General features: G+C 49.3%; 2 protein-coding genes across 2 annotated transcripts in view; both read left to right on the forward strand.

The window, feature by feature from the left end:
- The first annotated feature begins 5359 nt into the window (after positions 1-5359).
- Positions 5360-23673, forward strand: part of CNR2 (cannabinoid receptor 2) — a 42492-nt gene continuing 24178 nt past the window's right edge. Inside the window, exon 1 of the mRNA XM_033227847.1 lies at positions 5360-5591. The gene's annotated coding sequence lies outside the window, so the exon portion shown is untranslated. The remainder of the gene's footprint in view (positions 5592-23673) is intronic.
- Positions 5760-18427, forward strand: LOC117093128 (BTB/POZ domain-containing protein 6-like). Its single transcript, XM_033227848.1, is given in 6 exon segments — positions 5760-5804; positions 15907-16176; positions 16783-16819; positions 16822-16860; positions 16863-17258; positions 17261-18427. Coding segments are annotated over 6 exon segments (1506 nt in total). The 5' UTR covers positions 5760-5786; the 3' UTR covers positions 18007-18427.

Raw genomic sequence — 23673 nt, forward strand, 5'->3', positions numbered from 1 at the left:
GCAACTTCTGCTCCACGGGTTCAAGCGATTCTTCTGCCTCAGCCTCTTGAGTACCTGGAATTATAGGTGCCCGCCACCATACCCGGCTAATTTTTGTATTTTTATTAGAGATGGGGTTTCACCATGTTGGCCAGGCTGGTCTTGAACTCCTGACCTCGAGTGATCTGCTTGCCTCGGCCTCCCAGAGTGCTGGGATTACAGGCGTGAGCCACCGCACCCGGCCTGCTTCTGTTTACTTTCATAATTGGGGGAAAAAAGGCCTGACAAATGGGCAAAATTTGGGTCTGATGGATTTTTTTTTTTTTTGAGACAGAGTCTTGCTCTGTTGCCCAGTCTGGAGTGCAGTGGTGCAATCTCAGCTCACTGCCACCTCTGCTTCCCAGGTTCAAGCGATTCTCCTGCCTCCTGAGTAGCTGGGATTATAGGCACCCACCACCACACCCGACTAATTTTTCTATTTTTTAGTAGAAATGGGGTGTCATTATGTTTGCCAGGCTGGTCTCGAACTCCTGACCTCAAGCAATCTGCCTGCGTTGGCCTCCCAAAGTGTTGGGATTACAGACATGAGTCACCCCACCTGGCCCAATGGATTATATTCTTTTTTTTTTTTTTTTTTTTGAGACGGAGTCTTGCTCTGCGCCCAGGCTGGAGTGCAGTGGCCGGCTCTCAGCTCACTGCAAGCTCCGCCTCCCGGGTTCACGCCATTCTCCTGTCTCAGCCTCCCGAGTAGCTGGGACTACAGGCGCCCGCCTCGTCGCCCGGCTAGTTTTTTGTATTTTTTAGTAGAAACGGGGTTTCACCGTATTAGCCAGGATGGTCTCGATCTCCTGACCTCGTGATCCGCCCGTCTCGGCCTCCCAAAGTGCTGGGATTACAGGCTTGAGCCACCGCGCCCGGCCGGATTATATTCTTGAAAACGATAGAGAGTAGATTTTAAGTGTTCTCAACACAAAAATAAGTATGTGAGGTAATGCATATGCTTATTGGTTCAATTTAGCCATTCTACAATGTATACGTATATTACAGAACATCACATTGTACATGTTAAATGGATACAATTTTTCACCATTCTAAAAAATTAATTTTAAAAGGAATACTGTATAGCAGGGTTTAAAAGGCAAAACATAACAAGAGTTTTGGTGAAAATATGTTATCCCATATGATTGCAGATACGTTTTGTTTTATTTTCCCAAGTTAATTCAGGCACCAACATTTACACTGAAAACTGAATAATCTTTTTTTTTTTTTTTTTTTCTCCATCACCCAAGCTGGAGTGCAGTGGTGGCTCATTGCAGCCTTGACCTCCTGGGCTCACATGATCCTCCTGCCTCAGCCTCCTGAGTAGCTGTGAGTACAGGCATACATCACCATGCCCAGCTAATTTTTTATTTTTTGTAGAGACAGGGTCTCGCTATGTTGCCTGGGCTGGTCTCGAACTCCTGGGCTCAAGCAATCCTTCCTCCTCGGTCTCCCACAGTCCTGGGATTACAGATGTGAGCCACCATGCCCAGCTTTGAATCATCTTAGGGTAAGTTGGTTCAGAAGTGCAAAGACTGCTTCCCTGTGGCCTGACAGGAAAAGTATACCTCTCAGGAATGTTCCTCCTCAGATCAGACCCTCAATATGACAGCACTGGGCCCCAGCAAGGGGTAGATCCATCCTGTAGATGGCGGCATCTCACAGTACAAGGGCTGCTGAGGCCAGCTCTACCCAAGGAGCCGAGAAAACCATCTGCTAAAGCCTCACCTACAAATGCTCCTGGCCCTCCCAGGGAGAAAAGAAAACAGACTTCCTCTGTGGGCCCATCAGCCCCGCTCAGGGGACTTGGAGATCCTGGAGCTTCCTGATGGATCCTCTTGTCCGGTGCTGCCCACAGGGAGTCCAAGGACCGACAGCATCTGCCTCCCCTGGGAATTAGTTAGACATGCAGATTCTTGGGCCCCACTGCAAAATACTGAAACAGAATCTCTAGGAGTGGGGCCCAGCAATCTGTGTTTTGGGGTTTGGTTTTTAAGAGTCAAGGTTCTAGGCCGGGCACGGTGGCTCAAGCCTGTAATCCCAGCACTTTGGGAGGCCGAGACGGGCGGATCACGAGGTCAGGAGATCGAGACCATCCTGGCTAACCTGATGAAACCCCGTCTCTACTAAAAAAAACGAAAAAGCTAGCCGGGCGAGGTGGCGGGCGCCTGTAGTCCCAGCTACTTGGGAGGCTGAGGCAGGAGAATGGCGTGAACCCGGGAGGCGGAGCTTGCAGTGAGCTGAGATCCGGCCACTGCACTCCAGCCTGGGTGACAGAGCAAGACTCCGTCTCAAAAAAAAAAAAAAAAAAAAGAGTCAGGTTCTCTCTCTGTCACCCAGCCTCGAGTGCAGTAGCATGATCAGAGCTCACTGTAACCTCAAACTCCTGAGCTCAAGCAAGACCTCCTCCCGTCTCAGCCTCCCAAAATGCTGGGATTACTGGCATGAGCCACCTCGCCTGGCCCCAATCTGTGTTTTAACAGGCCCTATGGGTGACTTCAATGCACTCAGGCGTTTCAGGGGCACCTGTTATCTCCAACTTCCTCATTTCAGGAATGGAGAAACTGAGAACAGATACAGGAAGTAACTTGTTGCTGAGCCAGGCAATGGCAGAGACTACACAAAAACTCAGCTTCCTAGTGTTCCTTCCACTTGAACTTTCAGGAACTTCTTTTCTTTCTTCCTTCCTTCATTCATTCCTTCACTCATTCATGCCTTCGACCTCCAATTACATGCTTCGGGCTGCAATGGAGGACCAGGCATTTAGGGACAGCCTCACTCTTCTTCCCCATGTGGGGCTTTCTCAAGGCCAGAGGTCTAGGATTCAGGACTGTGGAAGTATCTGCTAGATCTCTTCCAGCTCACCCCTGGGTCTCCAATTCCAGCCCAGATAGGAGTCTGATGTAGGCTGCAGGTGGTCCCCACTCCCCAGCTCCTTCTGGTCTTCTTTTCCTCTTTCTTGGCACCTGAGGCTCTCTGTCCCATTCCTCACCACCAATGTCTTGCTCTTGGGAGAAATGCAAAGGCTGGAGGCTGTTACTGTTCCATTTCCCAAAGGGACTAATGATCAAATTAAAGGCCCTTCCCAGCAATGGCTTTGCGCTGAAGGAGCCAGGACTAGGTCCAGACCAGGGTTCGCATGTTAGCGTTTTCAGCTGGGTATTTCCTTGCTGTAGGGCTGTCCTGTGCATTGCAGAATGGTTAGCAGCATTCCTGGCCTCTACCTAGCAGGTGTCAGTAGAATTCCTCCGCCAGATTGTGACAACCAAAAATGTCTCCAGATATTGCCGAGTATCCCCTCTGGGTGGTGCTGCCAGATAAGACAGAGAAAGCCTAGTTACACTCTTTTTTTTTTTTTTTTTTTATTGAGACAAGAGTCTCACTCTGGAGCCCAGGCTGGAGTGCAGTAAGGCGATCTCGCTCACTGCAACCTCCGCCTCTGTGGCTGAAACAATTCTCATGCCTCAGCCTCCCGAGTAGCTGGGACTACAACTGCGCACCACCACGCCCAGCTAATTTTTTGTATTTTAGTAGAGATGAGGTTTCACCATGTTGCCCAAGGTGGTCTTGAACTCCTGAACCCAGGCAGTCCATCTGCCTCTGCCTCCCAAAGTGCTGGGATAACAGACGTGAGCCACCACGCCCAGATGAGTATTCTAATCACAGATAAGCAACAAGTAATTTTTAGTGCCTGAATGTCTCAACTATTGTTGTGTTTATTTTTTACTTGAAGAATCTTGCAACTCTACCTCGGGGCAAAATCTTTCTTCATTGGCCCAGATCAGGGTCTGGGGTGTGGGGAGCAGTTAGTGAGAGAATCTGATGAGATAATCATAGGCCATGAGTTTACAAGGGCAAAAATTTTGCCATAATCATCTCTGTATCCTTAGAATATAATGGCGTCTCATTAAATATTTTATCTGATAGTGGATATGAGGACACTGGAACTGTATCAGATACCACACCTGAGTATTTATGTCCGGCCCAGGACTGGACATTAGGGACACACTCCCTAATAAATATAAACTGAATGTTTTGTTTGACTCACATATCATTTTTTAAAGGTGTGACTTTGGGCTTTACATTCTAAAATTGGCAACTGGCTGAGCACGGTAGCTCATGCCTGTAATCCCAACACTTTTGGAGACTGAGGCGGGAGGATTGCTTGAGCCCAGGAGTTCAAAACCAGCCTAGGCAACATAGTGAGACCCCCATCTATACAAAAAATTTTAAATAAATAGCCGGGTATGGTGGCATATGCCTGTACTGCCAGCTACTTGGAAGGCTGAGGTGGGAGGATCACTGGAACCCAGGAAGTTGAGGCTGCAGTGAACTATGATCATGCCGCTGTACTGCAGCCTGGGCAACAGAGAGAGACCCTGCCTAAAAAAATAAAATAAAATAATCAGGAAGCGGCTGGCCGTGGTGACTCACACCTGTAATCCTAGCACTTTGGGAGGCCAAGGAGGGTGGATCACTTGAGGTCAGGAGTTCAAGACTAGCCTGGCCAACATGGCAAAACACCATCTCTACTAAAACTACAAAAATTAGCTGGAGGTGGTTGCGCGCACCTGTAGTCCCAGCTACTCGGGAGGTTGAGGCAGGAGAATTGCTTGAACCCAGGAGGCGGAGGTTGCAGTGAGCTGAGATCGCGCCATTGCACTCCAGCCTGGGCAACAGAGCAAGACTTGTCTCAAAACAAAAACAAACAAACAAACAAACAAAGAAAACACACACACACACACACACACACACAGAGGACGCTATCACATAAGTCAAAATTTCTGGTATCGCTTGGAAAATACAGCACAACTTCCAAATGCTTGGAACATCTGACAGTTTGCCTGTACTCCCAAGGAGAAAAGCTTGGCTGGAACTAAGAGGTACCTGCCCCTCTCCACTGGCCCAGATCAGGGTCTGGGGTATGGGGCAGATACCTCTCAGCTGGACCAGTGGAGAGGGTCAGGTATCTCTCAGTTCCAGCCAGGCTTTTCCACTTGGATCCTGTGTTCCCCTTATTACCCACAGTCCCCACCACTCCCTATTGCCCCACACCAGGACCCATCATCCATTATGTTAATCTACCTGTATGCATTTGCATTGCTCTGGCCTAATGGTGAAGAGGCATTGGAATGGCATGTCCTTTTAGGTGATCTATTGTAATGCTGGTGCATTATCCTCATTTTACAGATGAAGAAACTTGCCTTTAGGGAGGTTAAGTGAATCAACATCTTAACGAGGCTGGATTAGAACCCAAGTCCCTTGACTCCAGGGTCTAGGCCCATGCCTCACCCTGGCCAGAGTTCATTGTGAGAGAGGACTCAACCGCAGGGGCAAGAGCATTGTGGCACCAGGGACCTGGAGGGGAAGTGGTAACAGGCACGGAAGGCCAGACCTCCTCACACTCACTCATCTGTGAGAAAGTACAAAAGCAAGAGAAAGCTGGCTTGGGGGGTGGCACTCAACAGGTGCTCTGAGTGGCACCCAGGGCCAGGTCCTGGGAGAGGACAGAAAACAATTGGGACTCCTCAGCCCCCGGCAGCTCCCGGTGCCCAGTCACCCACAACACAACCGTGAGTAGCTTCTTTTGTTGTTTATTTTAGGCTTCTTCCTCATTCCACAAAACCTGTATGCTTTTTTGTTTTTTGTTTGTTCGTTTTTGAGACAGAGGTTTGCTCTGTTGACCAGGCTAAAATACAGTGGCGGGATCTCGGCTCACTGCAACCTCCACCTCCCAGGTTCAAGCGATTCTCCTGCCTCAGCCTCCCATGGAGCTGGGATTACAGGTGTGCACTATCACGCCCGGCTAATTTTTGTATTTTTGTAGAGACAGGGTTTCACCATATTGGCCAGGCTGGTCTGGAACTCCCGACTTCAGGTGATCCGCCCACCTTGGCCTCCCAAAGTGCTGGGATTATAGGTGTGAGCCACTGCGCCTGGCCAAAACCTGTATTCTTACCTTATCCCTTCCCTCCAGGGACACAAGAAGCCAGGTGGGCCTGTCTGGGGCAGGGGATAGATGTCATTTCACGACACCTGGGATTGTGAAGGACCATTTGCAGGAACGCTCAGGGCTGGCATCCTCCCCCTAGGACCAAGAATCAGGACTTTGGCTTTCATTTCATTACGGAGACAAGAATCACACACATACACACAGATGGACTTACTGTGTGCCAGGTGCTGCCCTGAGAGCCTTTAGTGGTTTGATTTATTTAATCCTCACAACAGCTGTATGCAGTAGGTGCTATCACTGTGGCCCACTTGATAGGTGGAGCCTAAGTGACTTACCTGAAATCACGCGGGCATTGAATGAGAGCATTGGCTTGAGCCTAGGCACTCTGGCTTCGAGGCCCACCCTTCAGCCACCAGGCTATCCTGCCTTACAAGGTGTGGACTGTGGCAGTAGATGGGGGCCAGGAAAGGACAAGGGCTGGCAGAGGCCTTTGAGATGACCAGGTGAGTCCCGTGCTTTCATTTTATAGACGGGGAGACCACGAGGTGGTGTTAGGGGCACACTGGACTCAGGAGGCCAGGGGTCTGTTTTGGAGTAAGTTCTACTCAGCAGAGGGAAGAGTAATATTTTCCAGTGTGCCCTGGGGTCAGCGTCCAGGTCTGAATCCCAGCTCTGCCACTGGTAGCTCAATGGCCTCAGGCAAATCACTCATTTCTTTACCGCTCAGCTTCCTCTTCTGAGAAATACAGGCCTGAGACGGTCACTCACAGGCTTGTTGCCAGGGTCGACTGTCTGATGCGAGCACAGGGAGGGCAGCGGCACAGGGCTCAGAAATGGCTGTGGTGGAGAGTTTGATCTTCACCCCATCTGCTCTTGCTGTGGATTTGAGATGAGGATAAAATGAGGCCTGGCTGCTTTTCCCTCAAATGAGTGACAAGTAGACACGTTGGCAGCATGAAAGCCAGGATGGTGGCTGGGGAGAAGTTCAGGGAGACCTCAGGAGGTGGAGTCCCAATAATCCTGGCCCCACATTGTGGCTTACCAGAAAGACCCCTGGGCAGGTGAAGCCTATTCTTTACCCTTTCGCCGGCTAAGGCCAGGCTAAGGCAGTGAAGACGGGAAAATGGCAGCCTGGCTCAGTCAAGCAGAGCCCTCCAGTGCCAGCCCCATTGCTTCCCTCCTCATTTTACAGTACCAGTCACTCTTACTGCACGCCCTCAGGTGTGCATAAAATGGTCTTTCCTTTATTCAGATTAAATAACATTCAATAGGACTCTGAGCCTCATCCTATTGTGCACTGAGTTTCCCTCACTCCCACCCCCAGCCACGCACATTGACCCAGAGGACACACAGAACATAAGCGTGACGGAGGCTCCTGGGTCCTCCTATGATAGATGCCCACTGCCCAAATGGGCTTGACTGTCTGAAGTCCAGCCTTGCCCACTTCCCTGGCATGCTGGAGTCCAGATTCTTTGTAAGACCTGAAACCACTGTGTCTCATTTTGACATCCAGGATCACCCAGTGACTTCCCCAAGAGGTCCCACCATCTCTCCAGAAAGCAGAGTCCAGGTGCCCATGACCTCTGGTCCCCTCCCAGCCAAGGACAATCTCTCCTCTCCCCTTGGCTGTGGATGGCAGATGGACACTCTTCTCTCCCCACCTGCCACCCACGTGGCCTAACCTTCTCACTGCACTCAGGTTCTCAGGAAAAGACAGGAAGACAGGTTGTCTTCAAATAGCTTCTGCTTCCTATTCTCACCCCTGAAAAAAGTCCCCAAGCCATGAGACACAAAGGGCCCTCTGAAAAGAGACAGGCAGCCCTATCTTACAGATAAGAAAAACCAAGACTCAGCAGCAGTGTTGACTTGCTCAGTGTCACATAGCCAAGGAATAGCGGAGCCAGTGTGAGCAGAATCCCGTGCTGTGGGTTCAGAGCGTGTGCTATCAATCACGTGGAATCACACGGAAACCCAAGTCTCCCTCATCAATTATTCAGGCGACCTGGCGCAAGTTACATCACCTTTCTGAACCTCAGTTTCTTCAACTCTAAAAATGACGCTATCATAGCATTCCCAACCTGCCTCAAAGGGGCTCTTGTTTTGTTTGTCTGTTTCTTTCTTTATTTTCTTTTTCTTTTCTTTCTTTCTTTCTTTTTTTTTTTTTTGAGACAGTGTTTTGCTCTTGTTGCCCCGGCTGGAGTGTAATGGCGCGATCTCGGCTCACTACAACCTCTGCCTCCTGGGTTCAAGTGATTCTCCTGCCTCAGCCTCCCAAGTAGCTGGGATTACAGGCGTGTACCATCATGCCCAGCTAATTTTGTATTTTTAGTAGAGATGGGGTTTCTGCGTGTTGGCCAGGCTGGTCTCGAACTCCCAACCTCGGGTGATCTGCTCTTGTTTTTTTCTTAAGCGAACAATGATGAAGCATTTATTACACATTTGAGCTCTGTGACCGTTCCTCATTCAGTCCTCACCACAGCCTAGGAGGGGGCTGCTATCACTAACCACATTTGCAAGGTGAGAAACTGAAGCTCACACAAGCTTAAGACCTGTCCAAGGGGCCGGGCATGGTGGCTTACACCTGTAATCTTGGCACTTTGGGAGGCCCAGGCAGGAGGATAGCTTGAGCTCAGCAGTTCAAGACCAGTCTAGGAAACACAGTGAGACCCTCTCTCTACAAAAAAAAAAAAAATTAAAAAATTAGCCAGGTGTGGTGGCACATGCCTGTCTGTGGTCCCAGCTACTCAGGAGGCTGAGGTGAAAGGATTGTTTAAGCCTGGGAGATTGAGGCTGCAGTGAGCTATTATTGCCTGGGCAATTGAGCAAGTTCCTGTCTCAAAAAAAAAAAAAGAAAAAAAAGAAAGAGAGAGACTTGTCCATGGTCCCACAACTGATGGTAATGGCAAAGCTGAGACTCAAGTCCAGGTCAATCTGGATCCAGAACCGAGCCATATTGTAGTGGGAATCAAACAGGAGGACAGGAGTGGAAATGCTTCTAGGTACGGAGATGCAACCAGGGTTGTCTTGACTGTGTCGCTTGCCGGGCTGTGTTTCAGATGCCATCACGTGGACAACCTGAGAACCTGTGCTGGGGAGGAAACTGGGGGGATATCATATGAATATGGCTGGCTTCTCTCCCCGCACCCCAAACTGAGCAGTCCAATCCAGTCCTGCGAGGTGTCTACGCTGTGCCAAGACCCTGAGGCTCTAGCCCTTGGCCCAGGTGACTTCCTGTTTTCAGGATGATTTCTGACAGACCTTCCCTGCCTGTGCTTAGGCATTATCTTATGTAATCCTCACCTCGGTCCTATAAAGACACTTCTCTTTCTCTTCCCAAGCTATAAACGAGGACGCTGAAGTCTTGGGAGAGGGCATAGTGGGAACCCACGCACAGCCAAGGCTCTCAGCCCCCAGCTACGCTGCAGGGACCACCAGAAGAGTAAGATCAGGTCTCAGCCTTCTTCCAGCAGAACCCAGAACAGTGTAAAACTGTTCTCTTTTCCCTCCATCTCCTGGGGAGAGAAAGGATGTACTCAGTCCTCACTCCATGCAGCAAAGACCTCAAATGCCAAGGAGAGACAATGACAGACAAGGGCAGATTAATGGGGGAGGAACTGCATAGTGGAGACAGGGCCAAGCAGGGAGGAAAGGATTCCCCAGCAGGCGAGGGAGTGAAGGCTGCTGGGGCCCCATCCAGTCGGGGAGGATGTGGGTGAGCCCATGAGCAGAGGTGACTTCGTGGTTCGGTGTCCCGTGAGCTTCACAGCTTCTCCTCCCCTCCCCCATGTGCTCCCATTGCCCAGAGAGGAGGTCTCTGATCTTCTGCTCATACAGTGAGTCAAAGACAGCTTTTCCCACTCCCCCACCCCCACCACCCCACCCATCTCTCAGCGGCTCCCTTGCCTCCCTAGAGGTTGAGGCCACCCCTAAGTTCCTCTTTGAGAGCCACAGCTGCGTTCACGGTGTTGCCTCCATCTAAATTCATTGAGTTTGTCCTCTGTGTCCCTCCCTGGGTCTGTTTGGGTCCTGGAGACTCTGATGGAGCTGGGAGCTGGGCAATAGAGCCCACGGAGAGCAAGGGAGGACCAGAGGCTGCTTCCCCGACCTTCTGTAGCCCTCCCTCCCTTCCAATGGGCCCATTTGACAGATGAGGCCACCAAGGCTTAGATACAACAGGCAGAGACAGGAGTCAAACCCAAGTCTGTCTTCCCACTACTTTCTACCAGTTTTTCCCACCAGGCAAGGATATGTTCCAGAAGGTTCACATCATTAGAAGGTCTTGATGCCTGTTTCCATTTTTAAAAAATTAGTGAATAATTATTGTAATGTTTAAAAGATATTTTTCTCGATGTGAGATCTTCCTAGGATAAGTGGAAGAATCAAATCCAGCAGTTATAGCCAGGCATCGCTTGAGCCCAGGAATTCAAGGCTGCAGTGAGCTGAGATTGTGCTACTACACTCCAGCCTGGGTGACAGAGCAAGATCCCTATCTCCAAATAAATATTTAAACAGGGATAATTGGCCAGGCATGGTGGTTCATGCCTGTAATCCCAGCACTTTGGGAGGCCCAGGCGGGCAAATCATGAGGTCAGGATATCAAGACCATGCTGGCCAACATGGTGAAACCCCGTCTCTACTAAAAATACAAAAATTAGCTGGGCGTGGTGGCACATGACTGTCATCCCAGATACTCAGGAGGCTGAGGCAGGAGAATTGCTTGAACCAGGGAGCCAGAGGTTGCAGTGAGCTGAGATAGTGCTACTGCAGCCTGGTAACAGAGGAAGACTCCATCTCAAAAAAAAAAAAAAGCGATAGTTAGTGGTGATAGAACAAACTATCTCATGACTCACAACCAGGCAATCAGTCATTCAGCCACAGCTTTGGCTGATACATGGCTTTACATCGTTTGTGCTCTTAATCTGATATCATTTAATTTATACACTTACTGAGCCAATGATTAAAGACAGCATAAGAAACTGATGTCGAAAATACAAGGAAGCTGGGTATGGTAACTCACGCCTGTAATCTCAGCACTTTGAGAGACTGAGGTGGGCGGGTCACTTGAGGCCAGGAGTTTGACAGCAGCCTGGCCAACCCCATCTCTACTAAAAAAATACAAAGATTAGCCACGTGTGGTGGCAATGCCTGTAATCCCAGCTACTTGAGAGGCTGAGGCCGGAGAATTGCTTGAACCTGGGCAGCAGAGGTTGCAGTGAGATGAGATCATACTCTGCACTTCAGCCTGGGCAACAGAGCAAGACTCCATTTCAAAAAAAAAAAAAAAAGAAAAGAAGACAAAATATGAGGAAATGACAGTGTTACCTCCTCTGCAGATTTGCTTCAAGATTCTTTTTTCTCTTTTTTTTTGAAACAAGGTCTCCCTCTATCACCAGGCTGGAGTGTAGTGGCGCAACCTCAGCTCACTGCAACCTCCGCTTCCCAACCTCTGCCTCCTAGGTTCAAGAGATTCTCCTGCCTCAGGAGAATCCCACGTAGCTGGGATTACAGGTGCATGCCACACACCTGGCTAATTTTTTCATATTTTTAGTAGAGATAGGGTTTCACCATGTTGGCCAGGCTGGTCCTGAACTCCTGACCTCAGGTGATCCGCCCACCTCATCCTCCTAAAGTGCTGGGATTACAGGAGTGAGTCGCCATGCCCAGCTTGCTTCAAGATTCATAAATTACATTTATCTGATCAACTTTCTTATATGGCATATTAGAGAAATCCTAGTACTTCACAACATTTCAAAGGTTGGTAAGAAGAGAGAATAAGATGTATTCTATCTTTTCCTGTACTGGGCATAAAAGAGATCTACACCTGCAAGGCATATACAGAGAGGCATGCAAATAGGGCCCTGAGACATATTTTTTCTTTTCTTTTCTTTTCTTTTTTTTGACACAGAGTCTCACTTTGTCACCCAGGCTGGAGTGCAGTGGTGCAATCATGGCTCCCTGAAGCCTTGACTTCCTAGACTCAAGCCATCCTCTCATCTCAATCTCCTAAGTAGCCGGGACTATAGGCACATGCCACCACTCCCAGCTCAATGAGACCTATTTTATCTTATCATATAGCAAACAGAAAATTACTTTTAGAAAGTATAAACTGGCTGGGTGTGGTGGCTCACGCCTATAATCCCGGAAGTTCAAGACCAACGTGGGCAACATGGCAAAACTCCATCTAAAAAGAAAGAAAGACAAAAGAAAAGAAAAGAAAGAAAGAACGAAAAAGAAAGAAAGAAAGAAAGAAAGAAAAGAAAAGAAAGAAAGAGAAAGAAAAAAGAAAGAAAAGAAAGAAAGGAAGAAAAGAAAGAAAGGAAGAAAGGAAGGAAAGAAAGGAAGGAAGGAAGGAAGGAAAAGAAAAAAGAAAAGAAAAGGAAAAAAGAAAAGGGGGAGGGAGGAAGGGAGGAAAGGAAGGAAGGAAGGGAGATGAAAAAAAGTTGGAGAAAAATTTAAACAATACACTTATTGTAAACAGTACATTTGATTTAAAATCACTTCCTTTTTCATGGGCCATAGAAAATTATGAAATAGCTCCAGTAATTTCCTCTGGGGTTTATAAAATTAAGTTTTCTATGGCCCACACATCCCATTTAATCCTCACAACAGTCCTGAGTGGAGATAGTTTCACTATTCCCATTTTACAGACAAGGACAGTGAGGCTCAAGGAGATGACGTAATTTGCACGAGAGACCACAGCTTTAATAAGGGGCAGGAGGTGGGTACAGTGGTGTGGGCCTGGAGTCCCACTACTGGAGAGTCTGAGGGAGGAAGACAGCTTAAGCCTAGTTCTCCGAAAAACATCAGAATGGGAGCAGAATCAGAACTCACAACTATGATTTAGGCTGCCTCTGTCTACTTATTTCCTCCTTATTCTCGGTTGGTTCCGAAAGTAAGTTCAGGACCAACTGAGTATCTGTGTTCAGAACCAATTGAGAATCTCTTTTACACAGAGCAGGAACGGGAACTAGAAATCCAGGCCACCTTGAAAGTTTGGCTCCCAAGGCCTGAGACTGGCTTGATAGAGTGTTGGCTTGACAGAGTGTCCCGTGATCCCGCTAGATCCCAAATCCCAGGCCAGAGATTGTAACATGTCTTCTTTGTTATAGTCCCAGTGACCAAAAGCCAACAGATACACAAATGCACCTTAATTAATTCTATTACAGAGAGATAGAAGGAACTTACAGGTCAGCTCCCCAGATGTCTGGCCTATCCCTGCCGTTCCTCTTCTCTCCATGGCCTGAGTCCCCAAGCCAGGCTTAATTCATCCATCAGCCTCTGCCCAGCTTGTCCCTTTGTCCCCTCCAGCCCCTTTGCCACCACTCACAGATCTTACCAGTCTCATGAGTTAAGCCTCTCTGCCGATGCTGGTTTCCCCAACTACAGAACAGGAGTGATACTAGTCCCCCCTCATGGACTTGTGTGTAGAATATATAATATAGAAATATATACAATATATAAAGTGCAAAGATGTCTGGGTGTGGTGGCTCACACCTGTAATCCCAGAACTTTGGGAGGCCGAAGCAGGTGGATCACCTGAGGTCAGGAGTTCAAGACAAGCCTAGCCAACATGGTGAAACCCCGTCTCTACTAAAAATACAAAAACTAGCTGGCATGGTGTCAGGTACCTGTAATCCCAGCTACTTGGGAAGCTGAGGCAAGAGAATCGCTTGAACCTGGGAGGCAGAGGTTGCAGTGAGCTGAGATCCACTACACTCCAGCCTGGGTGACAGGGCCAGACTCATCTCAAAAAAAAAAAAAAAGAAAAGAAAAGTAAAGTGCAGAGAATAGTGCCTGACACACAGTATACAGTAGGTACGATTTCAGTATTAGTTGCTACTATTGTCATAATCACCAGACTGTTTCAAGAGCTGAGCCTCCATGGCTCTCCACATCGCTTCACAAACTCCCCTCTTCTGTTCTGGGAACCAGCCTGAATTGCAACCTCAACCCCCAACTGATGCAACCCTATAAGCAAACCAGAATCATGGCTAGGGCAGGGGCTCTACCCTTTGGGATCTGGCCAAGCCAGGAAGAGGTAAAGTGGCCTGAAGGCAAATCGCAGGTGATTCAGAATGTTCATCACGTGGTTAATCCCATCCTACTCCTGCTTTAGACAGAAGTCACCATGAAAAGTCTTCATTATCAGGGGACAGGCCTCTCTGTCCCCTGGTTATAATGCCTACTTTGTATGAAAGTTTCCTTTCCTACAGAGAGCACTTCATGGACAGAACGGGGGATTGGCCACTTCCAGGAGTGATTTTAACAATGCTCCTCCCACCCCCAATCAAATGCATACTTCCCAATGGCTGACTGAGATTTCACAGGAACAGGCTACCCTCAGGTGAAGGAGATCCACACATGCTTATCAGTCATTTACACTTTAATATCACAGAGCATCACATAATTTTCTGTAGTAGACTTTCTTTGAAAGAGGGAGATAGGCCTTTTAGTTCTTTTTATAAAAATGAAGATTGGCCAGGCACAGTGGCTCACACTTGTAATCCCAGCACTTGGAAGCAGCACCAGGTGGATCACCTGAGGTCAGGAGTTTGAGACCAGCCTGGCCAACGTGGTGAAGCCTTGTCTCTAATAAAAATACAAAAAAAAAAAAAAAAAAAAAATAGCTGGGTGTGGTGGCAGGCTCCTGTAATCCCAAGCTACTCGGGAGGCTGAGCCAGGAGAATCACTTGAACCCGGGAGACAGAGGCTGTAATGAGCCGAGATCACACCACCGCACTCCAGCCTAGGTGACAGAGCAAGACTCCAAAACAAAAAACAAACAAACAAACAAAAACCCCAGAGGATCTGAGTGACATCCCCTGGATCACAAGGGAGCTCCCTAATGGGGCAAAGCTAAGTTGGCTGTCTTCAGGCAGTGTGAACTCTGGAATTTGGTAAAGCAGAAAATGGGGAGCCCAAATGCAATTTTTCAACATTTCAAAGGGGCCCCAGAAAGATTAGAAAGAAGTCACCGGGAGAAAGCCACAGGAGCCAGCTGAGCAACTAGGAGGCAGGCCCCTGTGACAGTGGCAGGCCTGGGCACAGGGTTGGGTTACATCCGGCTCTGCTCTTTTGTGCAACCTCAGACAAGTCACTGCATCTTTGCGCCTCGGTCTCCTTGTCTGCAAAACAGAGATGATGATAATAGGATCACCCTTCCTGACTTACTGTGAGGATTAATTACGTTTTACACAACTAAGCTCCCCCACAATCCCATTTTCACCCTTGCATTTATGGCCTGGCAGGTTAGGTTCTGCAAGGCTGTTTCACAGATCCTTTGAGGAGCACTTTTGATATGTTAACCCAGGCATGCCCTTCTTACTGATGCACTTAAAAAAAAAATGCTTTTTTTTTTTTTTTTAGACAAAGCCTGGGGTCTCACTCTGTCACCCAGGCTGGAGTGAAGTGGCACGTTCACAGCTAGCTGTAGCTTCAACTACCTGGGCTCAAGTGGTCCTCCCACCTCAGCCTCGCAAGTGTCTGGGACCACAGGCATGCACCACCACCCGTGGCTAATTTTTTTTATTTGTAGAGGTAGGGTCTTCCTATGCTGCCCAGGCTTGTCTTGAACTCCTGGGCCCAACGGCTCCTCCCACCTCAGCCTCCCAAATTCCTGGGATTACAGGTGTGAGTCACTGCACCCGGCCTCACTTTGAAAATCAGAAAGCAGGTTACCCTCCTTGAGGATGTTCGCAAGTGTCAAAGAGAATACTTCCAACCAATTCACTAAGAAACAGTTATTGTTGCGGCCGGGCCTGGCCGGACTGCGCTAGGTTAGGCTCTGGCAGGGTCGCAGGGGCGGGGGTGGCAGGGGCACGGGTGGCAGCCCCACGGGTCGCAGCGCCGCCGCCGCCGCCCATGCATGCTGCTGCCCCTGGCCTGCCTTCACCGCTGCGTCGCTCAGCGCCCAACCTCCCTGCTTTTGCTTGCAGAGCCGCCCCCGAGGCCCCGGCGCGGCGCGAGGGCGCGGGGCGGGGGTCCACAGGCGCCGAGGCTGCCCCCGAGGCCACATTCGCGGCGGCGACCTAGCCAACAGCAACGCCGGCGCCGCTATGGGCAGGAAAGCCGGGCAGCGCAGCCTGCACAGCGCCCCCGCGCCCGCGCCTCCCACACTCGGCAACCCGGAGAGCCCGGAATGGCGGTGCTGCCGCCCCACGCTGCGCGAGAGGAACGCGCTCATGTTCAACAACGAGCTCGGCCGGGCGCGGTGGCTCACGCCTGTAATCCCAGCACTTTGGGAGGCCGAGAGGGGCGGATCACGAGGTCAGGAAATCGAGACCATCCTAGCTAACACGGTGAAACCCCGTCTCTACTAAAAATACAAAAAATTAGCCGGGCGCGGTGGCGGGCGCCTGTAGTCCGAGCTACACGGGAGGCTGAGGCAGGAGAATGGCGTGAACCCGGGAGGCGGAGCTTGCAGTGAGTGGAGATCACGCCGCTGCACTCCAGCCTGGGCGACAGAGCGAGACTCCGTCTCAAAAAAAAAAAAAAAGGCCGGGCGTGGTGGCTCAAGCTTGTAATCCCAGCACTTTGGGAGGCCGAGACGGGCGGATCACAAGATCGGGAGATCGAGACCATCCTGGCTAATACGGTGAAACCCCGTCTCTACTAAAGAATACAAAAAACTAGCCGGGCGACGAGGCGGGCGCCTGTAGTCCCAGCTACTTGGGAGGCTGAGGCAGGAGAATGCCGTGAACCCGGGAGGCGGAGCTTGCAGTGAGCTGAGATCTGGCCACTGCACTCCAGCCTGGGTGACAGAGCGAGACTCCGTCTCAAAAAAAAAAAAAAAAAAAAAAAAGAACAATGAGCTCGTGGCCGACGTGCACTTTGTCTTGGGGCCCCCGGGGCGACCAGGACGGTGCCCGACCACAAGTACGTCCTGGCTATCTCAGCTCCGTCTTCTATGCCATGTTCTATGGGGACCTGGCGGAAGTCAAATCTGAAATTCACATTCCGGACGTGGAGCCCGCAGCCTTTCTGATCCTCTTAAAGTACGTGTACAGTGATGAGATCGATCTGGAAGCTGATACCGTGCTGGCCACTCTGTACGCTGCTAAGAAGTACATCGTCCCAGCATTGGCGAAAGCCTGCATCAACTTTCTGGAGACAAGTCTGAAAGCCAAGAACACCTGCGTCTTTGAGATGTTCCAGAGCCGGCTGTTTGAGGAGCCCGAGCTGACGCAGCGCTGCTGGGAGGCCATCGATGCACAGGCCGAGATGGTCCTGCGGTCTGAAGGCTTTTGTGAGATAGACCGGCAGACGTTGGAGATCATTATCACTCAGGATCCTTCAACACCAAGGAGGCGGTGGTCTTCGAGGCCCTCCTGAACTGGGCTGAGGCAGAGTGCAAGAGGCAGAGGCAGGGGCTGCCAGTCACCCCACGAAACAAGAAGCATGTTTTGGGGCGAGCCCTCTATCTGGTCCGAATTCCAACCATGACCCTAGAGGAGTTTGCCAACGGTGCTGCCCAGGCAGACATCCTGACTCTGGAGGAGACCCACCCCATCTTCCTGTGGTACAGGGCCACCAACAAGCCCCGCCTGGACTTCCCCCTGACCAAGAGGAAGGGCCTCTCCCCACAGAGGTGCCACCGATTCCAGTCTTCTGCCTACGGCAGCAACCAATGGCAGTACCGTGGGCGCTGCGACAGCATCCAGTTTGCAGTGGACAGAAGGGTATTTATTGCGGGGCTGAGCCTGTATGGGTCCAGCTCTGGGAAGGCTGAGTACAGCGTGAAGATTGAGCTCAAGCGGCTGGGGATGGTTCTGGCTCAGAACCTGACCAAGTTTATGTCGGACGGATCCAGTAACACCTTCCCGGTCTGGTTTGAACACCCGGTCCAGGTTGAACAAGACATCTTCTACACCGCCAGTGCTGTCCTGGATGGCAGCAACCTCAGCTACTTTGGGCAGGAGGGGATGATGGAAGTGCAGTGCGGAAAGGTGGCCTTCCAGTTCCAGTGCTCCTCGGACAGCACCAACGGGACTGGGGTCCAGGGTGGACAGATCCCTGAGCTCATCTTCTGTGCCTGAGGTGCCCAGGGAGGCTGCAGCAGGTCAGCCAGTGAGTAGAGGGCAAGTCAGGACGCTAACTGCTTCTTGACACCATGAAAGGCCACACATAACCTTGTTTCTGTTTGGCATGTAGTCAACTGAAGCTTGATTCTGTGAAGTAGGCACCTTTTCCACACAGCCAGAGCTGGGGGGTTAGAGTCTTAGGCATCTCTGGTACACTGGGGTGCATGTTTCAGGTGGAGGAAGATTTAGGGCACAACACAGGCCCCAGATCCCCTCCCATGGCACCCATGCCACCTGCTTTGAGGGGTTGGGTGCTCCTGCCACGCTCTTGGATACTAAGTAGTTCCAAGCTTCACTTTAGACCTTCCTTACACATTTAAAATCGACAAAAAGTCACTTAAAATAATGGACTTCTGTAATAAAGCTTGCCTAAAATTAAAAAATAATAAATAAATAAATAAACAAACAGTTACTGAGCAGTGACCATGGGTGAGGCAGCTGCACTTAAGATACAGGGGTGAACAAAACAGACAGTGAGCCCTCACCTCACTCCTGTGGAGCGACCATCCTAGTGTCCTATTACTCAAATCAGTCTCCCCCAGCATTTGAGGATCAGAGTTTTTAAGGACAATTTGGTTGGTTGCTGGAAGCATGGCTCGGTAAAATGGTCCAAGGTGGGAAGGATAAAAATGAGACCAGGGAGGCCGGGCTTGGTGGCTCATGCCTGTAATCCCAGCACTTTGGGAGGCCAAGGCGGGCGGATCATCTGAGGTCGGGAGTTCAAGACCAGCCTGATGAACATGGAGAAACCCCATTTCTACTAAAAATGCAAACTTGGCTGGGCGTGGTGGCACATGCCTGTAATCCCAGCTACTTGGGAGGCTGAGGCAAGAGAATTGCTTGAACCTGGGAGGCGGAGGTTTCAGTGAGCAGAGATCATACCACTGCATCCCAGCCTGGGTAACAAGAGTAAAACTCTGTCTCAAAAAAAAAAAAAAAATGAGATCAGGGAAGAGATGGTTGGCTGGAGGTATAAGACAGACCCCGTGCCCTTCTATCTGTAACCCCCTAGGGGTTCACCTTGCCTGCCACCTAGACAGAGCCAATTCATCGAGACAGGAGAATTGCAATTAGAGAAAGAGTAATTTTTTTTTTTTTTTTTGAGACGGAGTCTCGCTCTGTTGCCCAGGCTGGAGTGCAGTGGCCAGATCTCAGCTCACTGCAAGCTCCACCTCCCGGGTTTACTCCATTCTCCTGCTTCAGCCTCCCGAGTAGCTGGGATTACAGGCGCCTGCCACCTCGCCCGGCTAGTTTTTTGTTTTTTTTTCTTTTTTTTTAGTAGAGACGGGGTTTCACCGTGTTAGCCAGGATGGTCTCGATCTCCTGACCTCCTGATCCGCCTGTCTCAGCCTCCCAAAGTGCTGGGATTACAGGCTTGAGCCACTACGCCGGGCTGAGAAAGAGTAAGTTACGCAGAGCTGACTGTGCGGGAGACCGGAATTTTGTTATTACTCAAATCAGTCTCCCCCAGCATTCGAGGATCAGAGTTTTTAAGGACAATTTGGTTGGTTGCGGGGAGCCAGTGAGCCAGGAGTGCTGACTGGCCAAGGATGAAATCACAGGGAGTCGAAGCTGTCCTCTTGCTCTGAGTCAGTTCCTGGGTCGGGGCCGCAGGATCAGATGAGCCGGTTTATGGATTTGGGTGGGGCCAGCTGATCCATCAAGTGCAGGGTCTGCAAAATATCTCAAGCACTGATTGTAGGAACAGTTTAGGGAGGGTCAGAATCTTGTAGCCTCCAGCTGCATGACTCCTAAAGCATAGTTTGTTTCCTTCCTTCCTTCCTTTCTTCCTTCCTTCCTTCCTTCCTTTCTTTCCTTCCTTCCTTCTTTCTCTCTTTCTCTTTCTTTCTTTCTTTTCCTTTCTTTCCTTTCTTTCTCTTTCTTTCCTTTCTTTCTTTCTTTTTCTCTCTCTCTTTTTCTTTCCTTCTCTCTCTCTCTCTCTCTCTTTTTTTTTTTAGACAGAGACCCCTCTGTGCACAGGCTGGAGTGCAGTGATGCAATCTCAGCTCACTGCACCCTCCACCTCCCAGGTTCAAGTGATTCTTCTGCCTCGCCCTCTTTGAGTAGCTGGTATTACAGGCGTGCACCACCACACCTGGCTAACTTTTATATTTTTAGTAGAGATGGAGTTTCACCATGTTGGCCAGGCTATTCTTAACTCCTGACCTCAAGTGATCCGCCTGCCTCAGTGCTGGGATTACAGGCGAAGCCACCACACCAGACCCTAAACCATAATTTCTAATCTTGTGGCTAATGTTAGTTCTACAAAGGCAATCTAGTCCCCAGGCAAGAAGGAGGTGTACTTTAGGAAAGGGCTGTTATCCTCTTAGTTTTAAATAAAGTTTCTCCCAAAGTTAGTTCAGCCTATGCCCAGGAATGAACAAGGACAGCTTGGAGATTAGAAGCAAGATAGAGTTGGTTAGGTTAGATCTCTTTCACTGTCTCAGTCATAATTTTGCAAAGGCGGTTTCACATCTAGGCTGCCCAACTTCTGTGGTCAGGGTCTGGTACCAGATATATGAGTTTGAATTCTGACTCTGCCATTTACAAATTTTGTGACCTCGGCAAATCCATCTAGCTGAGCCTCTGGTTCCTCATAGATAAGATAGTGAAAATGAGACAGTCTGTCTCCAAGGGCAGTTTGGGGGATAGAGCAGACAGTACATTTTTTTGTGGTAACAACATTTAAAATCTACTCTTTTAGCAATTTTGATACATGTATCATAACATCACATTGTATTCCATAAATGTCATACGTGTCCATGTGAAGAGACCACCAAACAGGCTTTGTGTGAGCAACATGGCTGTTTATTTCACCTGGGTGCAGGCGGGCTGTCTGAAAAGAGAGTCAGCAAAGGGAGATAAGGGTGGGGCTGTTTTATAGGATTTGGGTAGGTAAAGGAAAATTACAGTCAAATGGGGGTTGTTCTCTGGCGGGCAGGAGTGGGGGTCACAAGGTGCTCAGTGGGGGAGTTTTTGCGCCAGGATGAGCCAAGAAAAGGAATTTCACAAGATAATATCATCGCTTAAGGCAAGGACCGGCCATTTTCACTTCTTTTGTGGTTGAATGTCATCGGTTAAGGCGAGGCAGGGTATTTGCACTTCTTTGGTGATTCTTCAGTTACTTCAGGCCATCTGGGCCTATACATGCAAGTCACGGGATGTGATGGCTTGGCTTGGGCTCAGAGGCCTGACAATAAACATATAGAATTATTATTTGTCCATCAAAAATAGAATGAAAATATTTTAAAATAATATATAGTACGGGCCAGGTGTGGTGGCTCACACCTGTTATCCCAGCACTTTGGTAGGTGGAGGCGGTTGGATTACCTGAGGTCAGGAGTTGGAGACCAGCCTGGCCAACATGGTGAAACCCTGTCTCTACTAAAAATACAAAAATTAGCTGGGCATGTTGGTGCACATCTGTAATCCCAGCTACTTGGGAGGCTGAGGCAGGAAAATCACTTGAACCCGGGAGGTGGAGGCCGCAGCGAGCTGAGATTACGCCACTGTACTCCAGCCTGGGCAGCAGAGCAAGACTCTGTCTAAAAAAAAAAAAAAAAAAGGCTGGGCACAGTGGCTCACGCCTGTAATCCCAGCACTTTGGAGACCGAGGCGGGCGGACCACAAGGTCAGGAGATCAAGACCATCCTGGCTAACACAGTGAAACCCCGTCTCTACTAAAAATACAAAAAAATTAAAAATAAAAATTAGCCGGGCGCGGTGGTGGGCGCCTGTAGTCCCAGCTACTCGGGAAGTTGAGGCAGGAGAATGGCGTGAACCCGGGAGGCAGAGCTTGCAGTGAGCCAAGATTTTGCCACTGCACTCCAGGCTGGGTGACAGAGTGAGATTCCATCTCAAAAACAAACAAAAAAAAAAAATTAAAAAAAAAATGGTATGGATTTGAACAATAACAGAAAAGGACACAGTGCTTGTAAAAGGCCTTTCACAGTGCCTGCCACAAAGGAAGAACTCAGGAGAGAGTGGCAAATTTATTTTCTTCACATAGTTTAACCACAAGAACATATTGCAACAGTTTGCATGCTGAAGTGGAGATAAGAATCCAGCTGCCTTCTTATAAACCAGATAATTAAAGAGATTTGCCACAAAAAGTTATTGTCATTTAAAAATATGTTATTTCAGGGCAGGTGAGGTGGCTTATGCCTATAATCCCAGCACTTTGGGAGGCTAAGGCAGGTGGATCACAAGGTCAGGAGTTCAAGACCAGCCTAGCCAACGTGGTGAAACCCTGTCTCTACTAAAAATACAAAAATTAGAGGCGTGTGGTGGCACACACCTGTAGTCCCAGTTACTCAGGAGGCTGAGGTGGAAGAATGGCTTGAAACTAGGAGGCAGAATTTGCAGTGAGCCGAGATCGCACCACTGCACTCCAGCCTGGGTGAGAGTGGGACTACTCCAGCCAGAGTGAGACTCCGTCTCAAAAAAAAAAAAAAAAAAAAAAAAAAATTCTATTAACATGCAATAGGATTATCAATTTTTTTTTAAGTTCTCAGTTTTAGTCTCTAATACAGCAAGTACTAATAGGTGTAAGGTACATCAACAAAAGCTCTTTATTGCCAGGGTAACTTTTAAGACGGTAAAGGGTCACTGAGACCAAGAAGTTTGAGAACTGCTGCTCCAGGCTTTCGTGATCTGCCTTTCTCACGCCATCTCTTTCGCAATCTGACAACACCCCCATTTTCTGCCCCGTGTGATTAATTGCATAACTTCCATGTTGGAAGGACTTTTTGAGATCTCATCAAAAAACCACTCCTGGCAGGGTGCAGTGGCTCACACCTGTAATTCCAGCACTTTGGGAGGCCAAGGCAGGTGGATCACCTGAGGTCAGGAGTTTGAAACCAGCCTGGCCAAAATAGTGAAACCCCATCTCTACTAAAAATAGAAAAATGGTGGCAGGCACCTGTCATCCCAGCTACTTGGGAGGCTGAGGCAGGAAAATTGCTTGAAGCTGGGAGGAGGCGGCTGCAGTGAGCCGAGATCTTGCCACTGTATTCCAGCCTCCAGCCTGGGTGACAGAGCAAGACTCTGAAAACAAAAACAAAAACCAAGCAAACAAACAAAAAACCCACTGCTGGTGCAGATGGACCTACTGAGAAGGAGGTTCTTGTGCCTGAGGTTACACAGCCATCAAGTTCCACCTGGGACTAGAACCAGCATCCTTCCTATCTCCTTAATCCAGGGCTCTCGTCATGACAGCAAGCTGGCGGGTGCTCCCTGGCACAATCTCAGCTCCCTATTCTTTCATCTCTAAAAGTCCTGAATGGAGACAGGGTCTTCCCCCTCTGCTTTCCTATCCCACCCTTCCCTCCTGCCTCTCACCTCCCTCTTTGACACTCCCCCTACCAGCCCAAGGGCACAACAGAGATGACATCATCACTCTCATTGATTACCAACTAGCAAAGAATGTGAGAAAGTGAGGAAAAAGCTCTAATGTGTACACATATATAGCATCTATATAAGCTATATAAGCCATTCATGGAGGGCTTAGTGTGTGGCAGACACTGTATCAGGCCTGAGCTAACTCAATTAGTCTTCATGCCTCCCCACCACTGTTGAGACAAGTACTACTTGTTACTCCTGTTTTAGGGATGAGGAAACTGA

Source organism: Trachypithecus francoisi, unplaced genomic scaffold (assembly GCF_009764315.1).
Source record: "Trachypithecus francoisi isolate TF-2019V2 unplaced genomic scaffold, Tfra_2.0 Lachesis_group12, whole genome shotgun sequence".
Lineage (NCBI taxonomy): Eukaryota > Metazoa > Chordata > Mammalia > Primates > Cercopithecidae > Trachypithecus > Trachypithecus francoisi.